This window comes from Agelaius phoeniceus, chromosome 2 (genome assembly GCF_051311805.1).
Source record: "Agelaius phoeniceus isolate bAgePho1 chromosome 2, bAgePho1.hap1, whole genome shotgun sequence".
Taxonomy (NCBI): Eukaryota; Metazoa; Chordata; class Aves; order Passeriformes; family Icteridae; genus Agelaius; species Agelaius phoeniceus.
Window position 1 is genome coordinate 25,141,651 of NC_135266.1, and position 20,351 is coordinate 25,162,001.

The 20,351-nt window shown below is 42.8% G+C and overlaps 1 protein-coding gene across 2 annotated transcripts in view; it reads left to right on the forward strand.

The window, feature by feature from the left end:
• COL4A2 (collagen type IV alpha 2 chain) overlaps nt 1-17,030 on the forward strand; it is a 142,306-nt gene extending 125,276 nt beyond the window's left edge. For both annotated transcript variants that reach the window (XM_077173309.1, XM_077173310.1), the window contains exons 34-48: nt 264-445; nt 1,875-1,938; nt 2,319-2,393; nt 2,997-3,104; nt 4,053-4,160; nt 5,409-5,480; nt 5,866-5,991; nt 7,284-7,400; nt 8,759-8,920; nt 9,056-9,154; nt 9,913-10,059; nt 10,665-10,781; nt 11,644-11,835; nt 12,573-12,859; nt 15,382-17,030. In XM_077173309.1, the coding sequence (XP_077029424.1) occupies nt 264-445; nt 1,875-1,938; nt 2,319-2,393; nt 2,997-3,104; nt 4,053-4,160; nt 5,409-5,480; nt 5,866-5,991; nt 7,284-7,400; nt 8,759-8,920; nt 9,056-9,154; nt 9,913-10,059; nt 10,665-10,781; nt 11,644-11,835; nt 12,573-12,859; nt 15,382-15,636 (2,111 nt within the window). In that variant the 3' untranslated portion in view covers nt 15,637-17,030. The remainder of the gene's footprint in view (nt 1-263; nt 446-1,874; nt 1,939-2,318; nt 2,394-2,996; nt 3,105-4,052; nt 4,161-5,408; nt 5,481-5,865; nt 5,992-7,283; nt 7,401-8,758; nt 8,921-9,055; nt 9,155-9,912; nt 10,060-10,664; nt 10,782-11,643; nt 11,836-12,572; nt 12,860-15,381) is intronic.
• Nucleotides 17,031-20,351: the final 3,321 nt, after the last annotated feature.

Below are 20,351 nucleotides of genomic sequence, written 5' to 3' on the forward strand. Positions count from 1 at the left end.
CACTTGGCTGCAGCTTCCCCAGCAAGGTCTCTGACAGCAGAAAGTGAACTCCTAGATGCATTTCACAGAGTCACCCCCAAGGAAAGCTTTGAGGGATGATGTGGGTGTGGGTGGGTGTATGTGTGTGTGTTGACTTGTACAGCACATTGTGGTGCAATGTTTCAAGAAGAAGACAGTAGGAAAACTAGTAGCAGGAAACCTTCTTGCACACAAGCCTGCATGTCAGTCTTCCCTTATTTAATTTTCTTCTTCCCTGCCTGCAGGTAGCAAAGGAATGCCAGGCCTTCCTGGAAAGACAGGAACCCCAGGGTCCCCTGGGCATCCCAGCTACGTGGCTGGTGTGAAAGGAGACATCGGCGCCAAAGGGCTGACAGGTGTGAAAGGGTATCCTGGTCCTGCTGGTTCTCCTGGCATCAGAGGCTTCCCTGGCACCACAGGAGTCAGAGTGAGTTCAGGCACATGAGGGAATAAGGGTGTCCTTGTGCTGGCATTCAGCTTCTCAGGAAGTGGCATTCACCCCTTGAAAATTTGCCGAACAACAGCAGTGCAAAGATAAAAATGCCATAAGCATTGGATGAATAGATCAAATACTTTTGCTTGCTCCCTCCAACATTCATAAGGCAGAGTAATTTCTTTTCTCATTGTGAGACATCCAGATTTCATATGCTGGTATTTTGCCAGTGAGGACCCAGATGGTTCCTTCTAGATCTTTGATCCTGTTGCCACAGCTGCTGGTAAAAATTATTCTCAGTGTTGGGCTTATTTTTCTCTTTGTCCCAGGACTTAATGGTATCGCTGCCAAAAGTTACTCACTGTCACTTACTTAACACTAAAAGAGCCTAAGAATCTTAGCTTCTAGAGGGTAATTCATTGTAATTCACTTTGGCTGCAAAATAAGTTACACTGGAAGAAATAAACACTTAGAAAAGGCCTGACAATGGACTCATAGACATTATTTATTTAAGAGACACAAAAACTACGTTCCTTTCTCAGGTTCTCTTTGCCTTCAGGTTTCAGTAAGATTTTTTTTTTAACCAAGGACTGCAGGACTGTTAGGGTTTAACCTCAGCCAGAATCTAAGCCCCACCTGGTCACTTGCTCCCCCACACATCCCCAGCAGGATGGGGAGAAGAGAATTGGAAGGGTAAAAGTGAGAGAACTTGTGGATAGGAACAATAAAATTGAAATAAACTACAATAACAATGAATAATAATAGTACTAGTATTAATAATAATAATAATATAACAATGATAGATAAATAAAACCCAAGAAAGACAAGTGATACAAATGAAAACTATTGCCCACCACCAACTGGCTGATGCCCAGACAATCCCCAAGCATTGTTACCCTCCAGTCCACCATTCCCCTGCCTTACATGCTGAGCATGAGGCCACAGAGTGTGGGATATCCATTGGGTCAGTTGGGATCAGCTGTCCCAGCTGTGTCCCCTCCCAAATCCTTGCTCACCCCCAGCCTGCTCACTGGCAGGGTGGAGTGACAAGCAAAAAATGTCCTGACACGGTGTAAGTTCAGTTCAGTAGGAATGAAAACATCCTGTGTTATCAAGCACAAATGTTTCCAGCACAAATCCAAAACACAATCCTGTACTGGCTACTGTGAAAAAAAAAAAAAAAACTCTGCCCCAGCCAAAACCAGCACAAGTTTAAACTTAAGCCTTTGCAAACATAACTTGTCCCTTGGTTGGTACTGATCTAGATTAACAGACTGCTGCCACATTATTCTATAAAGCACTACAGAAATTCAAAAGTGGTACTTTTAATAGCCTTTTTTTAGTATTTCCAAAGTCAGCTGCTTGGAAGGTTGAATAAATCCTCATCTTCACTAACTGATGCTTGTTTTCAATCATATGATAGGGAGAAAAGGGCATTCCAGGAATTTCAGGCCATTTTGGTACTCCTGGCTCACATGGAGAAATAGGTGAGTTTGTTCTCTTATCTGAGCACTCTGTATTCATCACCCATCAAATTCTTGACATTAAGTTTCTGAGGGGTGTCAGTGTGTCTTCAATCCCAGAGTCTTTCTACAGTCTTACAGAATGATATTGTAGGTGTGGAAGACTCTAAAAAGGTTAATACTGTTCATTTCGTGCAACACTGTGCTGTCCATGGATAAATCTGTGGCAAGGAGGGAGGCTGTTCCAGACACTTTCTTTGCTGTCTTTAATTTACTTCTCTTCTATTCTACAAAGATAATAGTTGCAGACTTTTGCCTCTGAAGTTGCATTTCCTTCTAAACAACAGGAAGTACGGTTTAAATTAAAGCCTTACCACTCATGAGTTCATTTTTGTTTGAAATAGGTGATCGGGGAGATACTATAAACTTACCAGGAATGCCAGGCCTGAAAGGGGAAGTTGGTGTGCCAGGCTTAACAGGTATTAATTTCACAGTTGCTCTCTGAATGTGTTTCTTTTCACATACCAAAGTTCCCAGAGAAAGGGGAGTTTTCTATGGGCTTTTGGTGGCTCTTGAACCTGTGTTCTCATAACAGCTCCTGGAGAGGTTCATCTTCTCTCTATTGAAATTAATATGTGCTGCATATACCTCTTCAACTGAAAATACCATTACAGCAGTAAACATCATCACTGGCAACTCCAGTAAACATTTCTGTATAATTTGTTTTGCTGTTTATGACAAAAAGAGCATTATCAGGCCATGATTATAGAAGGTGGGATAGCAAAGTCTTGTAGATTTTGGATTGAGTTGTTAGGTAGTATATTAAATTTCCCTGTACATGCAGCGCACTTGAACATCAGTGTCCTATTCCACATAATTTGGGAGCACTTTTAAAAACAAGTTTAATGATCATTTGGCCAGAGGACTGTTCATGCTCCCAGATTATGTAAGCACCCTGACTAGAAGAATGTCTTTATGTGGCAAGACCAAGACCCATTCAGTAACCACATTCATGTTATGCTTGTTTGCTTAAAAGAATATGAAAAGAATTAAAGGAATATACTGGTTTTGTGGTTTTGCAGGCATAAGAGGAGGTGTGGGACCAAAAGGAGAAGGTGGTGATCCTGGTTTCCCTGGAATTGAAGGCCTCAAGGGCACGCAGGGTGTCCCTGGCTCTGTGGGACAGGAAGGTAAAATATTCTTTTTAACATTCCAAAGAATAATATTGTTTAAGAGGAAAAAGAAAAATACTCTTTCCATCAAAAGAAAGTAATTAAGTTTTTAATATGTTCATCATTCTGGAAATTGGTGAGGAGCAGTGACAAGGATGTGGAACTTGCAGCAGAAGTTAAAAGGAAATTGCAAAAACCTAACTCTACTTGATATAATTTTTTCCTCTTCTATAGCAACCATGTGTGCTGTCAAAGTGTTATATTGCTGGCATACTCAGGTATTCTAATGTCTCAATACTACAAGGAGTAGGCTTTTCAGTGACCTTTCCTGCCATAAATGAAGTCAGTATCTCCCAGGACACAGTTACAGAGCCTTTGAGCCAGGCTCATGGGCCAACCGTACAAGAGAAGCCAAGTCAGGTTCAGCTGTGGCTGGATCACACACTCAGGGCTTAAGAACATGTCCTGTTGCAGGAGGATCATGGAAAATGCTCTTTTAGAACAGTTGTTCCACACTTCTTCTCATTAGAGGGCTTAGAAACTCCAGCCAAGACTGGAAGAGCTTCAACAGGTGCCTCACTGGGAAACGTTTCTTGTCTGGTCAGCTTCTCAGAGGGAAAGGCAAAACAAGTGCAGCAGAAGGGGGAAAGTGACATGCACAGAAATGAAATCATTTGTTGTAAGTGGCAATAGAAGTCAAGTTATTTTATTAGGAGGAGCCTGCTGTCTTTCTGAGGCTGTCAGAAACCTGAAGTTTGGAATGAGCTGTTCTTTTATACTTTGTCTCTCCTACCTGTGCTCTCTTTAGTTTTCTCCCACTTGGATGAGCAGTGCAGTGTCATACAATGGCATCAGGGAGGGAAAGTCTTCATCTTTCTGCCTGGGAGAATGAAAGTAGCACAAGTCTGTGTTTTGGCTGCTGGTTTTAAGGATGCTCATGAGCAATGATTCATTGTTGTCACACAGGTTTGCCAGGACTGGTTGGCCCCCCAGGGCAGCAAGGAAGCCCTGGCACTCCTGGACTTACAGGTCAAAAGGGAGCTCCTGGCTGGCCTGGCTTACCAGGACAAGCAGGTATTTGTACAGCTTCAGCTATTCAATCATTTCTGTGTGAGCACTTGCAAATGTTCTTTTGGGGTGAAGAAGAAAGGGGGGTTTTGCAGTTCAGAGTGGCAGAGTTTCCTGTACTAAAATATTTGTTCCTCACAAAGTCCAAGTGTATTAACAATGAGATGTTGCTGATTTATGGCTTCTGGTGTCTTTTCAGCTCGTTTTAACTGTTGATGACCTCTTCAACTAGGAAAGCAGTTTCAAGAAACATTTTTGTTTTTCATGACAGCTAGGAAGAAAAAAAGCAATAAAAATTATTAAACATGCAGCAAGGGTAGTAATGTACAATATGAGAATATTATAATGTGGCATTAGATAGCAAACAATGTATTTGTCCTGCATCATCACCAAAAACTTTTAACTGATTCAATGTCTGGTTTCAAGAATAAATGACTTACGGTTTAGACAGAATTGTGCTATGAAAATGCAGGTGATTGTTTAAAATGAAGCTGTTTGTATCACAGGATACAGAATCTCAATGGCTGCCACTTAATTCTTTACTATATTAAGGCAGCTGATTTTTTTCTAACTTTCAGCCAGAAATCTTTTAGTAAGATTCTTCTATCTGAATCTGCCTCAAAGCTACGCTAATACACTTATGAAGACTGCCTTTTTAGACAGTGAAGAGAGACAGACAGACACTTATTTTTCTGAGGCTGAATAGTCCTCCAGAGCTCTGGCCATTGTCTAGCTTTAACATCATACTTACCATTTTGACAGGTACAAATAGATGGAATAAATTTTACCTGTAACAATAGTAACGGTAGCTATCAGACATTATTTTAGAGTTTTGGGGTTTTTTTAAATGACACAGAATGAATTGCTCCTGAAGACAGCTTTATTATAACCCCATTTAGAGTCTACAATTATGTCATAATTGTCTTGGCTTGAGGATTTTGGAAAACTAAATGGTTATTAAAAAAACTATGGCAGCAAGACTGGAACTAATGACATGCTGCCAGATGGATCAGAGATATTTTTAAAAATATCTCTTGAGTAATGAGTTTATTGGATAAGAACAAAATTTGCCAATCAAAAAACCATAGCATGGTGTATTTCATAATAAACTTAGAATAATTAATTCATTTGCATATAATACACCATATTTTAATATAGAATCGCATTTATTCAAGCATTTGATTTTTTTTGCCCAGGAATATATACAGACTAGTAAAAATTATTATGATAATCATGAATATAATTTTAAAACAGGGCAGCCTGGCTTCAGAGGAATCAGTGGACTGCATGGTTTACCAGGCACTAAGGGCTTACCAGGATCACCAGGTAAGTGAGGCTGTTACTCTGCCTGTTCACAGGCACAACATTGTGTTCTCTTCAAGTTTGGTCAGTGAGATCTTTGTAAGGCAACTTTTAAAACTGTGTCCTCCAAAGCTTTGGAATGTGCTTCAATATTGTGGGCTCTGGCAAACAACTCATACACTATGTGCAACTCCATAGGTGGATCAGAAGACAACTTCAAATCATAATTTCTTTCCTCTGATAAAGTTAAAACTTCAAGGCCTTTTTTCTCATCATGAGCCTTTAATCCAATGAGCCATTACAGTCTCATGTATTTTGTAAATCCACATGCTCTGTACATGTCCTTTAGCATGCACTGTTGTATGCAGAAACGTTTCACCTTTCCTCTTTATTCTGAACAACTCAACAGGTCCAGATGGGTACGGCTCTGCAGGTTTCCCAGGTGCAGTGGGGGACAAAGGAGAAGCAGGAGAGCCAAGCAGAGTAGAAGGCAGCCGAGGACCTCCAGGCCAGAAGGGAGAGAGAGGTGTTCCAGGTCTGTGCTCCAGAGAATGGCATCCACCTGTGACTTGTTTCCTCTGTGGGTGTTAGAGACGTCACAAAATACACTATGGTATAGACAGGTGAATGGGTGAACTCCCCAAGCTGGGGAGATCACTGTTTGGAGTTTGTGCTGCAGCTCAGCCAGCCCTTGCCCAGGATCAGCAGTGTGTATTCCCCAGTGCTGCACAGCCTGGCTGCTTCCCCATCTTGTAGCACCCACTGGGCTCAGCAAGCTGCAAAGGCCAGAGGCTACTCTCAGCCATCAGCTCCCCAAATATTTTTAATCGAGTTCTGGTGATACAAAAGCAGGACCCCTCTCTCTTTTTGTTGCAAACCTGTCCATATTTCCCTTTCTCCTGAAAGCCTCACTGTCTCTCAATGTGTGATGGTCCTGCTGGCACCTCAGGGGCTCTGTTCCCATACACAGTGCTTTGCTGGTGCCATCTATCCCTTGTGCAGAGCAAGCTCCAGCCCTCTGTGCTGTAACAGACTGTGCTCATCTCAGAATGGGTCACCACCTGGTTTTCATCCATCAAGAAGCCACCAGACTGATGTTATGAACAAATAAACTAATTACATATGTTTTGGGGGGGGTTGTTTTTTAAACAAAGCCTTTGTCTGCTTGGTTCAATGGCTCATACATATTCTTTTGTGTTACACTTTATTGTTACTAACATGCTATGCTATCCTCAAATGCCATTCAGAGATTTATTATCAAGCATTCAAAAAAACAGCTTCCTCATTCATTTTTATTTGTCACAATTATAAACAGAAGGTCAGCTTCCTAACAACTTCAGGATACTTAAAAGAATAATCTGTTATTGGTAGGGCAGATTTTTGACCACTTAACAATTTTTCATCTCTAGAGAACTTCTTGGATTTGAACTTTTGGTTTTAACTCATGCCAGATAATGCTAATTGTCAGCCCTGACCCTGCAGGCACAGAAGAACAAAGCTGCCTTCCTGCCTGCTTCAGTATACCTAGGATATTTTGAGTACTTCCTATCTTGAAATAATATTTTACCTGGCAGACACAAGATTATCAGTATTCAACACAGTGAAATGTAATTAGCTGCCCAGAGAGCTTTGGGAGAGGACTAGTATTTGGTTCTTTAAAAAAATAAAAAACTACTTCTTTTTCATCTGAAAAAATAAAACAAAAATCAATGGGAACTGCAGGTGTTTTCTATTTTGAAAATCCCACTCCTTAGTCTAAGGTGACTCATTTTAATTGCAATTGTGCATTTTCCTTGCAGTATTAATTATTTCTTTTTTTCCCTTCAGGAGTCCCAGGATCCTTTGGTATTCCTGGGCAGGAAGGATTTCCAGGGCCTCCTGGGATTTCAAATATATCAGGATATCCTGGTGATAAAGGCTCCCCAGGTCTAGATGGAGTACCAGGTAATTCATGCAACAGCAGTCATTGTTATTTCTGTCTTGAATCAGTAAAGTAGCCCTATTAAATATAGCACTAAAATTGTTGGACAGAACTCATGGTAGATCAGATAATAGAGGGGTTATCAGATAGATAATAACCTCTTGAAAGCAAAAGGCTTGATTGTCCTCATGGGAGGGTTTGATCTTCATGCAAATACCAGATTAAATAATCCAGAATTCTCTTGACAACTTTCAGAAGCATTATGCTAATCTACTATTCTAAAATCTGAGGTCTGTGGTAGACTTGCAAGTCTATTAAATAGTCTTAATCATTCACAAAATTCTCCTATGTGAAATGACCATGCAAGCTAAATTACACTGGATAGGATTAGCTCTTCCTTCTTGAAAATTCCTGTACCTTATTGGACTGCATAATCATTTCAAACTGCAGTGCCACTATGCAGAGCTTGTAGCAGAAGTTGTTCCACAAACATCTTTATATGGTGGATGGAAATTTTTATGTAAACTCAGCAAAAGCTTAGAACAGACAAACCAGCTGAAAACCAACAAAATGCCTAGGCTTCCAAGTTTAAAGAGGATGTTAGTTGGCCTGACTTTGCATACTGATTCCAACTCTCCAAGCGGTCAGGAAAGTGGAAACAGGAACACCATATCCCAGCCAAAATGGTGAGACAAGTGTGGCTTACTCTGACTTTGCCACATATATCTTGCAGTCGTATTCTCATGTGATCCAGCTTCAAAAGGCAGCACAAGAGATGCCCCACTCAAAACCCTACACAGTAAGGGCTATTCTCTCCTCAGTAAAAAAGGTCCAAATGTCTTGTAAGCAGCAGAGGTAACTGAAGAGAAACCTGCCAGGTTTAGCTTCAGGCAATATGAAATTCTAGAAAAAGAAGCTGTTCCCATAATTCCCAAGATAACATGAAGTACTTACTTGGTTCCAGATGTTCAACTGAAGCACTAAGATACACAGAACAGTAAGTCCTTGGCTCTGAGTCAGATACTTGCTGCTCTCTGATTTCTCTCTAGCTACTTGGATAATTTGGATGAAGCAAGGAAACACCTAGGGAAGTGGGGCATTTGGTAGTGAAGGAATAGTTCATGGAAGGCTGTATCTCAGCAGGCACCCTATTTCTGCTGAAATCTTGCTTGAGATAACACTATTTTGTGGGAGTTTCATACTCTAATTCCTCTGCCACTGCTGCCAGCCTGAGAGCAGGAGCAGGAGTGCTGAATAAGTCTGTCCCCTGCTTAAATTAAGGAAATAGAACCTGATGGATACAGTTAGATAGTTCTGTTACTTTCCTCTGTGCCCAGGTGTTAAGTATAAACAGAGTACAATCTATACGTCCTCTAAACAGGCTATCCAGGACCACAGGGGCACCCTGGAACACCTGCTCCACCAGGAAGCAAAGGAGAAAGTGGAGAAACAGGTAGGACTGGAGAAATCGGCCCAAAAGGAAGCAGAGGTGATCCTGGATTATCAGGAAGACCTGGCCTGCCTGGATTCCCTGGACCAAAAGGTAAGGATGGGAAATGCTGATCGTGGCAGAAAGCAGGGGAGCCTTCTGTGCTACAGCAGCTTTAACACCGTGACTTTTGCACTCACTTGGTTTGTGCTGAAATGCAATAATGCCACTTGTCATTTTGCATTAAAGGTCCCAGGGGTGAACAAGGTGTCATTGGCTTTATGGGCACAGTAGGATTTCCAGGTGACCTGGGACCCATCGGACCCAAGGGGGATAGAGGAGTAACGGGTAAGTGTGTGCAGTCATGTGTGTGACTCCTCCTGAAACCACTCATTCTGCAGCTCCACAGAGCTGATCTAACTGGCCTGCTTTGAGCAGCAGGTTGGGCTTGGTAACCTCCAGAGCCCTCCATCCTGCATGACTCTGTGAATTCTGGAAAATTCCAGGGGGCAGATGCCTGAATTTAACATGAGTAGTCAAGTTTTGGCTTTATGAATTTGACTTGTATGAGGTGCCAACTCCAAAATCAGAGCCACTTTTGCAGTCAATAAAAAGAAGGATTTATTGTCTAAATTAATCCTGCAGAGTAGACATCCTGAATATTTAAAGAGAGCTTTAAAATCCACCACTCCATCTATACCATCACGTATTTGTGTCTCTTGAAGCCCACCAAAAGATGGTGCCGCATCTCAGAGACTTGCAGCTGTTTGGGGGGGAACTTTCCAGCTTCCTGTGTCATAAATGAGGGAGCAGTAGGATCATTAATTTCCTTTTGCTTATCTATGTACAGTTCAGGTGAAGACAGTCTCTTGGAGATGATCCCATACTTGGAGATTGTCTCATCTTGGGCGTCCCATACCCACACATATTTCCCCAATATAATATAGCTGCTATACCCAAGCTGGTGAGTCGCAGACCATAGACCTCTCATGCATATGCAGCCCAGTAAGAACAACATGTCTCTGGATGAAAGTACATTAAGGAAAAAATATAGGGTGGTTGGGGTTTTTCTGAATCAAACTATCTCATCTTGCTTCTAATGACAGGCTTCCAGGGACCTCCAGGCTCTCCTGGGCGAGCCCCTGATCCTCCAAGGCTGGTTGCTGAGCAAGGTTCACCGGGTCCCCGTGGAAGTATAGGACCTCAGGGAAGCCCAGGAGATATGGGACCTCAGGGCCCACCAGGAGATCCAGGTAGGAATCACATATTCAGACTGAAAGCTGTTCCCCTTAGCAGACTGAGGCCACCAGAGCACTGATTTGATGCTCTTCTACTTTAAAGTCTGTAATCCAGAAAGGAGAGTCAATTTTTAGTCTTCCAAAGCTGAGGCTTCAGCTTTCTTCCTCCTCCTAGCATTCAGAACATAAGCAAAACAGGAAATAACTTTGGCAACACTCACAAAGCCAAAGCAACATCAGATACGGATCTCATGCACATCAAGACTGAACATTTTTGGTGAAAAATGCACATCCTTGTGGGAACACCGTCAGCTCAGGGAATAACATAGCATCAGTGATGTGTAGAGCTGATGCACTGCACCTTTTGCCATGAGCCTCATCAGAGATAAGTGGTGCCAAGAGAGAAGGATTAAGGTTGTGGGACTCATGTAGTCTTGACCCCAGCAAGCTTTTCTAGTGAACTTGGTGCTTTTTGCCTGAGCAAGTACCATAGGATCTTACCTTCAGTGCAAACCCAACAGACAGGACCAAACGTACACAAGTAGAGCTCATGTTAACAAAGTGGGATGGGCATGTTGATATGTCTGCAGTCACTGTGCTTATAACCATTGTTGTATAAGGTTTCAGAGGCTCACCAGGAGAGCCAGGACTCCAGGGCAGGGGTGGCATTCCAGCTCCTCCTGGCTCCAGAGGGGAACAAGGAGGAATGGGATTTCAGGGTCCGGTGGGATTTGAAGGTAAGAGATATCACACATCACCTTTTTCCTCTTTCCCATTTCTCTGCACTTAATCTCTCTGCAGTTACTACTTCACTGGAAGGAAATGAGAGGAGAGAGAGGAGGGGACAAGAGAAGGGGGCAGGGAGCAAAAGGAAGGTGCAGGAGGAGAGGGAAAGGGAGGGGAGGAGAGCATCTGTTTTCATAGATACTTCACAAGGGACAACTAATTAAATGTTAAGAGTTACCTTAGAGCAGTATTTTCAGAATAAATTTTGATAGCTGTAAATATCAGTCCACTCATGACTTTGTTTCATTCTGAGTGTATTTATTCTCTTTAAGTATTTTCAGCCTAGTGTTTAACTAACAGTTACATTCATGGAGATGAATGGCTGGGTAGGTGAAACTTGGATAGTTTAAGGGAATGTATCTGCAAAGGAAATACCTGTGTCCTTATCAAATCAAAGAGCAGAACTATTACTATCTTAGTTAGCTACGCACACAAAAAAGAGGTATTTCCAGAGCATAGTTTCAAGTGTATGAGTCAAATGCAAGAAGTCCAACAACCACTGGTTAATCTTGGACTAAGAAAATATTTTAAAGGAAAAATCTGCTCATCCCTGTATGCTCAAATTCATCAGAACTTTATTTGTGACTTTCCCTAGTTCTGGTGTTAAATGCATTATGTTAGAAACCAGGGAGCCTGATCCAGCAACTGTTATAATCCTAGAACTGCAGCTCTTCTAACAAAAACTTACCATAAAGCAAAGGCATCATGCCATTAAGCTGTTTGTCAGCAGCTTAGCTGGAATATCAGCTAGCACCAGATCATTTGTGGGAGCACAAACCCAGTAGGATTCTTTCTTTTCTGCTCTCCTCTAAGGCCAGCCAGGCCGCCCCGGCAGCCCCGGGCCCCCAGGCATGCCGGGCCGCAGTGTCAGCATGGGATACCTGCTGGTGAAGCACAGCCAGTCCGACCAAGAGCCAATGTGCCCAGTGGGCATGAACAAACTCTGGAGTGGATACAGCCTGCTGTATTTTGAAGGACAAGAGAAAGCACACAACCAGGATCTAGGTATGTACAAATACTGCTTGTTGTATTGCACTAGTTTATTTAGTTGTTTTGCACTGCGTTATTAGAGATTTGCACAGAGTAGTCTTTATATTGCACTGAATAGTTTATGTTATATCACATGGTTTGTTCTTCCCCCTCTCCTATCACAGGGCTTCTCCCTCAGCCACCCCTGTCCCCAATACCCCCCTGGTGGTCTATTCCCTGGTTAGTCCCTCCCCTCACCCCTCCCTACTGGTATCCCATTGGCCGTGGTCCTTCTCCTCCGCCCCCCATTCCCCGGATATAAGTGTCTCCCGCCATGAGCTATGAGGTCTCTTCCCGTGCGGGTTTTTCCATCTGGTGGTTCTCAAGGCAATAAACAGAGGACATTCATCCCCACATGGAGAAGAGCACTTCCGGTCTTTTGCTTTCGTCCATGTAAGACCATGTGGGCTGCGGTCCATAGCTGGCCAGAGTGGACCTAAACAGGGGGCAGCAGCCTGGATTCCAAAGGCTGGGACTACAACAAACAGGCTTAGGAAGCACCAAAACGAGAATATAAAAACTGCATGTCTTCATGGAGTGGCCCTGAGAGAGCTCCTGCAAATCATTAGTGTTGCTTGAGGGCACCTGTAAAGCCAGCAAAACATTCTGGACCACGGGGCTTTCCTGGCAGGTACTTGGGAAAGAGCAGGAAGCTGGAAGTGTGCATTGTCTTCTGTGAGAATGATTGCTTTTTGCTTCTTCTTTTTGAACAGGGCTGGCTGGCTCGTGTTTGTCTCGCTTTAGCACCATGCCATTCCTCTACTGTAACCCTGGGGACATTTGTTACTATGCAAGTCGAAATGATAAATCCTACTGGCTCTCAACCACAGCACCTCTCCCAATGATGCCCGTGGCAGAAGAAGACATTAAGCCATATATCAGTCGCTGTTCAGTCTGTGAGGCCCCAGCTGTGGCAATTGCTGTCCACAGCCAAGAAGCTTCTATTCCTCACTGCCCTGAAGGCTGGCGCAGTTTGTGGATTGGATATTCCTTCCTTATGGTATTGGGTCTCCAGGGTCACATTTTGTGCAGCAATGGCTTTTAAATTTGAATGTTTGGTACTAGTAAGGCTGCTCCACTTCAGAGGCAGCAAGACCAAAACCATGCATCATACTGGGGAACCAGGGAACTACAAAAGTAATTTTTAGGAAGATGAAAATTTCTGTGAATTTCAGAGAAAATTGTCTCTTGTCAGAGTAGCATCTGGAGACCTTACTTTATGTACAAAATAGCATTTCAGAACACAATTAAAGGACAGCTGTGACTTAACAAATAAAATTACAATGAGGTGCAACAGGAGCATACAGAGCATTGTCACAGCTAAAGATTTGGAGTTATTTACATACATCACTACTAAGAAGCTGATCTAGGGGGAAAAAAGAAAAAGCAACAACATTCTTTTTCCATTCTTTTCGAAATTTAAAAATCGCTGGTGCTTTGGTCGAAGATTTTGAAGCCAAAGTCTTTCACTTACTCTGGAAAGAGAGACAGCCTCTGATTGTTTGAAAAATTAAGTTTCAGTGTTGTTGGCAGTAAGAGCTGAGCTGTACATCCCATTGTGTACGTGAGCTCTTCAATCTTGTGATCTTATAATTAGGAAATGGGATGTTACAGAAAAACTTAGTGCTGGGTGTACAGCAGAAAACCTACTGAAGGGCCTGACCATTTTTGCAAGACTCTACAGAGGGATAATATGAGCCCCAGAGAGCTTAGCACGGTAAAGAGCATCTAAAATGTCAGTGAATGGTCTGACAGATGCTCATTTTTCTGACTTGCTTGATGAACACAAGAGTCAAAACCTGCAGCAGCATGCCCATGTTGTTAATTTTTTGAAGACTGGGCTGAATCCTGAAGTAAACAGTACTGGAAAAGAAACAAGATTTCTGTGGCAGAAGACATCATAAAAGAACAATAATCAATCATACCCACAAACCATTTCTATGTCAAAAGTCAAAAAAATCCGTACATTTTGAGAGAGTAGGTCAAATTTTTTACCATCCCTGTGTTTGACCTTTCTTTTGCTTCTATAAAAAGCCCTGATACCAATCTCATAGTTCCTTCACAAGAATGCCAAGAATTAATTAAATATTTTCAGAGCCCCATGTAAACACTGAGCATTGTTAAGAGCAAAGTTGTCACCTTAGCAAGAACTTTTTGCCAGAACAAAGTCTGTCAGCACTGTGAGAAAAATCCCCATTTTCCCAGCTAGCTTGTGGAGCAAATGAAGTGTTTGGTGTATGCATTTTTGCTTCTCAGGCAGCTGTGGAAGAAGTAGAGCACACTTGTGGTTTTCTCAGAGTACATGCTGTTTTAATTCCTTGGCTTAAATTTGTCACCTCCTTCCCCTGAGTAAGGGACAATCCTCAGTCAGCACAGACTCTGCCAAAACAGAGGAGCCAGAGAAGTCAGTGAGATTTCATGTAGCAAGGGCACTCCACTATCACACATCCTATATGGGTAAGCATTGCAGGAGGATAAAAAGCCGTAGTGAACACCAGAAGAGATGTTATAGGCATGGAGTTGGAGCTTACAGACCAAGCATGGAATACCAGTGCTCATCCTGAGGTTGCCAAGCAGGGCTGCTCCCACACCAGGGCTCAAATAGCATCAGCAGGGTTTACTATCTGCTTTCCAGCTCCAACTGCAGGGGCCTCAAAGTTGAAATAATTTATGCTGCCTCTTACATTCCCTACATTTACAAAACTGTTTAAGAACTTTATTTTCCAGCTGCTTTCTTTTATAGTACAGATTCTTTCAGTTCCTAACAAAAATTCTACAGTATAGCTTAAGAAGACAGCTGTGTATTTATTAAAGGGACAGAAAAAGTGCCCATTTTGTTAGTAATGCCTTTGACAGAAGAAAAGCAACATTCAGTTCATTATCACAGTACCTGTCAAAGGCAACAGTTGAGTGGTGTAAAGATGCATGATTCTGGTGTTAAAAAACCACGTAATACAAGGAACTAGTTATTGTATAGAAGCCAATTCTGTTTCTGCAGTGCTCCTCGCATGCAATGCAGAGTAAGACTTTATAATTTGAGAAGTTTGAATTAAATATATGGTGAAAAATTGTTCTTAATGAGGGTAGTAAAACAGAGGAGCAAGATGGTGCAGACAAGTTGTGGGAGGTCCATCCTTGGAGGTATTAACAACTCCACTGTGGAACAACTGAGGGCAACTTTGGTGTCAGCTCTGCTTTGAGCAGGGAACTGGGGGAAGTGACCTCCAGTGGGCCCTTTCCACCTAAATGATTCTCCAATTCTAAAATTTCCAACAGTGAAAATCTTAACTACAGAAAAGATGCTTATTAGAAGATTTCAAAGAGGCATCAGCACATGGGCTAGCTGCTTTATATAGTTATAGCATAGCCAAACCCTTACACAGCTGCAGGACTGGCCAACTTTCTGCTCTGGAGATAAGAATTGGGAGCAATTCTAGTGGTTTTTCTCTTTTCACACATGTAAGTTTATGCCAGCACTGCCTGAGGCTGCACTCTGAACACTGCTCTCCTTGTCTCCCTTAGCACACTGCTGCTGGTGATGAAGGTGGAGGACAGTCGCTGGTTTCTCCTGGGAGCTGCCTGGAGGATTTCAGGGCGACTCCTTTCATCGAATGCAACGGCGCCCGCGGAACCTGTCACTACTTTGCAAACAAATACAGCTTCTGGCTCACCACCATCGACCAGCCCTTCCAAAGCAAGCCCTCGGGAGACACGCTCAAGGCAGGACTCATCCGAAGCCATATCAGCAGATGTCAAGTCTGTATGAAAAACTTATAGAAGTCTCTCGCAGTATAAGGAACCTCCTTATCACATAGTTCTTGTACTGAGGAGCCTTCTGAGGTGGTTAGACAATTGAATAAATCATGTTGGTGCTTTTTTTAACTTATTACCTCAAAAGCTGAATGGAAATTAATTTTTTAAATGTCTGTAAAAGCAAGTTAAGTTTAACACAAATTAAGTCGAACAGATCTAGTGGTGTGTTCTCCCACTATGCAGAATATATACACATTTTTTGCTAGTCTAATATTACATCATTTGCCAAATGATAGAAATACTCACAGCTTTGAAACACCAAAAGAACTTCAGTAATAAAAGGTTTCCTTGGTCAGATACCCACCGCCTTTACCTGAAGAGAATATATGTATCTTTCTATTTACTGTATTTGTCACAACGGTAAACACTAACAGCTGCAGTTCCATAAATTAACATAGGATGATCTAAGTCCTAAATTGTTGCAAAATACTGAAAATGTACTGTGGTCCAAAATGCTCATGTCCAGCACTGAAACCTAATTTACATTTTAGTATTTTCTGCTTGGGCATTTCAAGCACACCCAACACCATCTTTTTTTTTTTCCTCCAAAGCCTCACCATGCTTTAGCACTTAACCACTGTCAGTAACAAAGCCCACAGGCTCCCAAAAACAGTAAATCACAAAAAGCAACTCTTTCAGTTTGGTTAGAAGTCTACATGAAGAAGATTAGCATTTTATTTTATTTTACAAGCTTGATGGTGTTTTTTTCCTAGACATACCCCAAGCCAAACAATCCCTTGCTCCACCATGCTGTGGACATTTCATCTATGTCACACCACCCCCACAGCAGCAGCAATTGGTTTTTGCATTGCACCTTTTCCCCTCCAAAATGAAGCCACTCATCACAAACAAGCTTTAGGCACATCATGTTGGAGCAGCACACAGGGTAGGGTGTGCAGGAGTGCTGGATGCCACATGACCCTCCAACACAGAACTGGCAGCCCTGCCAGCTGGCTCTTTAACGTGTCCTGTCCTGACAGCTGGGGACAAGTGGCAATGGCATGGCCACCATCCCAACCTGCAGAGTCATCCTTGCAAAAGCAAAGGGGAGGGAAGCAAGGAATTTATTTGGCATCATCTTTTCCTGTAGAAAAGGGGTGATAATTGCCAGAATGGCTAGTTCTTTCCTTCTCTAGAGAGAAACAATTTAGCCCAAAGTTGTCTGTCAGCACTGCAAGAGAGGAGGGAAAAAAGGATCAGCTACAAATTTCATGTTCACATAATCTGATTAATATTTATAGCAATGACAGTGATTTTTCAGTAACTCACCTCACTCCTGCTTCAGGTGCTTCTTGGCTTTTATTATTACATTCCAACCTCACTGTATCATAAATAAACCCTTTTTTTCTACATCTCTATTCGTTGGTGATTTCTATTTTGTAAACTGTGTTTTTCCATACAATGCATATGGACTACTCTGTTGAAATTGTTTGCACTAAGGAATTAGAAAAGCACTCCCAGCAAACTCCTCCCACTGAAACTCAAACTCTTCAACCGGGGAACACTTGTTTGTTTCATTGCACTTAAAAAGATCTAAGAGGGAAGCTGTCTCTAAAATCACTTATTTAAGATGAACAAGTAAAATAGTATTTAATCTGTTGTTAGAATGATGAAAGCAAATAAACTGTGGCATTGCAGATTATAACAACCAGACTTGACAAGTGTTACCTCCACAAAAAAAAAAAAAAAAAAAAAAAAAAAAAAAAAAAAAAAAAAAAAAAAGGTCTAGAATCATAGAATGGGTTGAATTGCAAGGGACCATAAAAATAATTTTGTTCCAAGCCCCCTGCCATGGACAGGGAGATCTTTCACTAGAACAGGTTGTTCAGAGTGACATCCAACCTGGCCTTAAACACTTCCAGGGATGGGGCACCCAAAACTTCTCAGGGCAACGTATTCCAGTGCATCACCACCTTCACAGTAAAGATTTTTTTTTTAATATCTAATCTAAATCTACTCTCAATTTGAAACCATTCCCTCTTGTCCTGGCACTACATGCCCTTGTAAAAAGTCCCCTGCCATCTTTCTAGTAGGCTGCCTTCAGGTACTTACCTAGCACACTGTCTGACCTACATTAGCTGCTCATATAATTAGATATAGCCATAAACAGAGAAATTACCTGAGCTTTAGATGAGCTCTCTGACCCTGCATTAGTTCTGAAAGGCAGCCCCTCAACAAACTTATCACACTTTTATTTATTTCAGCTAAATAGAACTCTTAGTACTGAAAGCATTGCAGTCAATGTGAGCTAAATTTAGTCCATATTTGCCAATTATCTTAAACATGGCAATAACAAATACCCAAGAACACACAATTTGCCTCTTCCACATATTGCTAGGCAGCAGTGCTTGTAGGATACAACTATCACTTGTGGGTTGTACAGCATGTAACTCTGGCAATGCAGCACATTCAGTGTTTAAGAAAACTCAAGTGAAGGTTAAACAAATCTGTAAAAACTGATTATGTCAACAACAGCAGCAAACTATTTGGATTTTCATGGCTAATATATTGCCTAATCTTCCTACAAAGATCATTGCTCTTGCACATAAAACTTCAGCACATGGTTCTTCCACCAACAGTTGCTTTGCCTCTTCATTTTCTCTGATTCAATAAGCTGATCTTAACAAGTTTGTTCAGAGTGGTCCCAGCACAGCATTAAGTGGAACACATCAGCATAGTGCAGGGAAAAGACAAACCAACCATAAAACTCACAGGGTGCTAAGCAGGCTTGAGCTTCTGTACTTGGTGTGTGTCATGTGCTTCAGGTCCATGTACCCAGAGCTGCGTTTCCCCAAAGCTGCGCAATCGCGGCTCGGAGCAGGGCAGGGAGCTCTGCACACAGACACGTGGAACACTCACAGCACACAGAGGATTGCACCTGGTGAGCTCATCCAGAGCATGAAGGACTCATCCACTGCATGGAAGGACACTGACTTGTCACACTGCCTCTCAGCTGCAAGTTTACCTCCTCTCCTAGGAAGACAGGCTGACAGTTGGGGTTGTTCAGCTGAAAAAGGCTCTGGGGAGATCTTACAGCAGCCTCAAAGTACCTAAAGGAGACTCAACAAGACCTGTAGTGTACAGGGCAAGGGGAAGCAGTTTTAAACTGAAAAGAGGGTTGATTTAGATTGGACAGAAGGAGGACATTTTTTTACTGTGAGGGTGGTGAGACACTAGAGTAGATTGAACAGAGAAGCTGTAGCTGTCCCACACCCAAGGGTGTTCAAGGCCAGGCTGGATGGGGCTTTGAGCAACCTGCTCAAGTGGCTGGCAGATGTCCCTGCCCATGGCCAGAGGGTTGGAACTAGATGATTCTTGAAGATCCCTTCCAACCCAAACCATTCCACAGTTGTAGTTGTAGAATCCACTTTCAGGAAGCTAAAATACCTTTCTACAGAAAAAACTCAGCTACAGCAAAACAAAACAATCCTTTTACTGAACTAGAGTGCTCCAGCCTAGGATGTAAAAAAAACCACAAATGTTTTGCCTTGGTTTGACCACATCTTCTACTTCAAAGCATGGTGTATGCTTCCTACACTTTCCTGTTTGAAAACATGTGAAGTATAACGTGCTGCCGAGCCCGGAGAAGATAAATGAGGTTATATTTCCCTTCTATAGGTATTAGTGCAACAGTGTATTAACACCGATATAAGTGAAGTCAACATAGTGATGTGAGCTGACCCCAATTATTCCCTCAGAGCTATTGACCAAAAAGCAGAGTCTGTTCACACCCTATATGACTGTGCTTGTCCATGGCTGCCAGAAATAGAAAATTAGCAAACAGCAAGTATGGCCTTGGCACAGGAGGTGTGAGATTGTTGCCAGAGGAGAGGCTGAGGGGTCACTGCCAATATGCCAAAAGCACCCAAGGGCAGGCAGCAGCTGCCCCTGTAACCCCATGGGGACCAGTGGCACCCCTAGACATGGCCACTCACTGAGGGGGAGTGGGGACATGGCCCTGCAGTTGTTGTGCACACAACAGCTAAACCCTGCTGAACAAGGGACAGAAGCAACATCACAGCACCCCATGACTCACTAACAGAGTAGCAGAAACAGGCAGGAGGCCTTCCCACCAGGATGTGGGCAAGGATGCAGCTAAGAGGCTCAGAAGCTTTGCCAGCCCTATGGGCACTGGTAGAGGAGGTTCTTTTGTGGCCCCCACAAGACTTGTAGCCTTGTTGGGGTTGTCAAGGGCCCATGGCAGACTCCATTTTGCACCATCAGTGCCTGTGGAGGGCAGAAAGCAGGATGGATCCTTCTCAACCACTCTGGCACAGATCCTTCCCCATGGTCAGCCTGGCTCAGCCATCACCTCAGGCACTGGCTGGCCTGTAGCTCACATTCACCCAGCATGGCCAAAAATAGCACCTCTTTTATTTCACTATATGGTCACTTCACATAATCCAGACACAACAGGGAGAGAAGCAGGGGGAATAAATGCTTGTCAAATGAGTTCCCCCTCCCTGGCATGGCAGGCAGAGTCCTTAGTCCATGCTTTCAACCACCTTCAGCAGTCCTGGCAGGGAGGATTTCCCTTGGCTTCAGCAGCATCACCACAACAGGCCCAGCCCCAGACAACTGACCTCTTCAACAGCTCCCATGTATTACACAACTACTTCCCAGGTTTTGTCCTGTAATCCCATGATCTCACAAAGGCTGGTACAGTGTCATCCCATCAT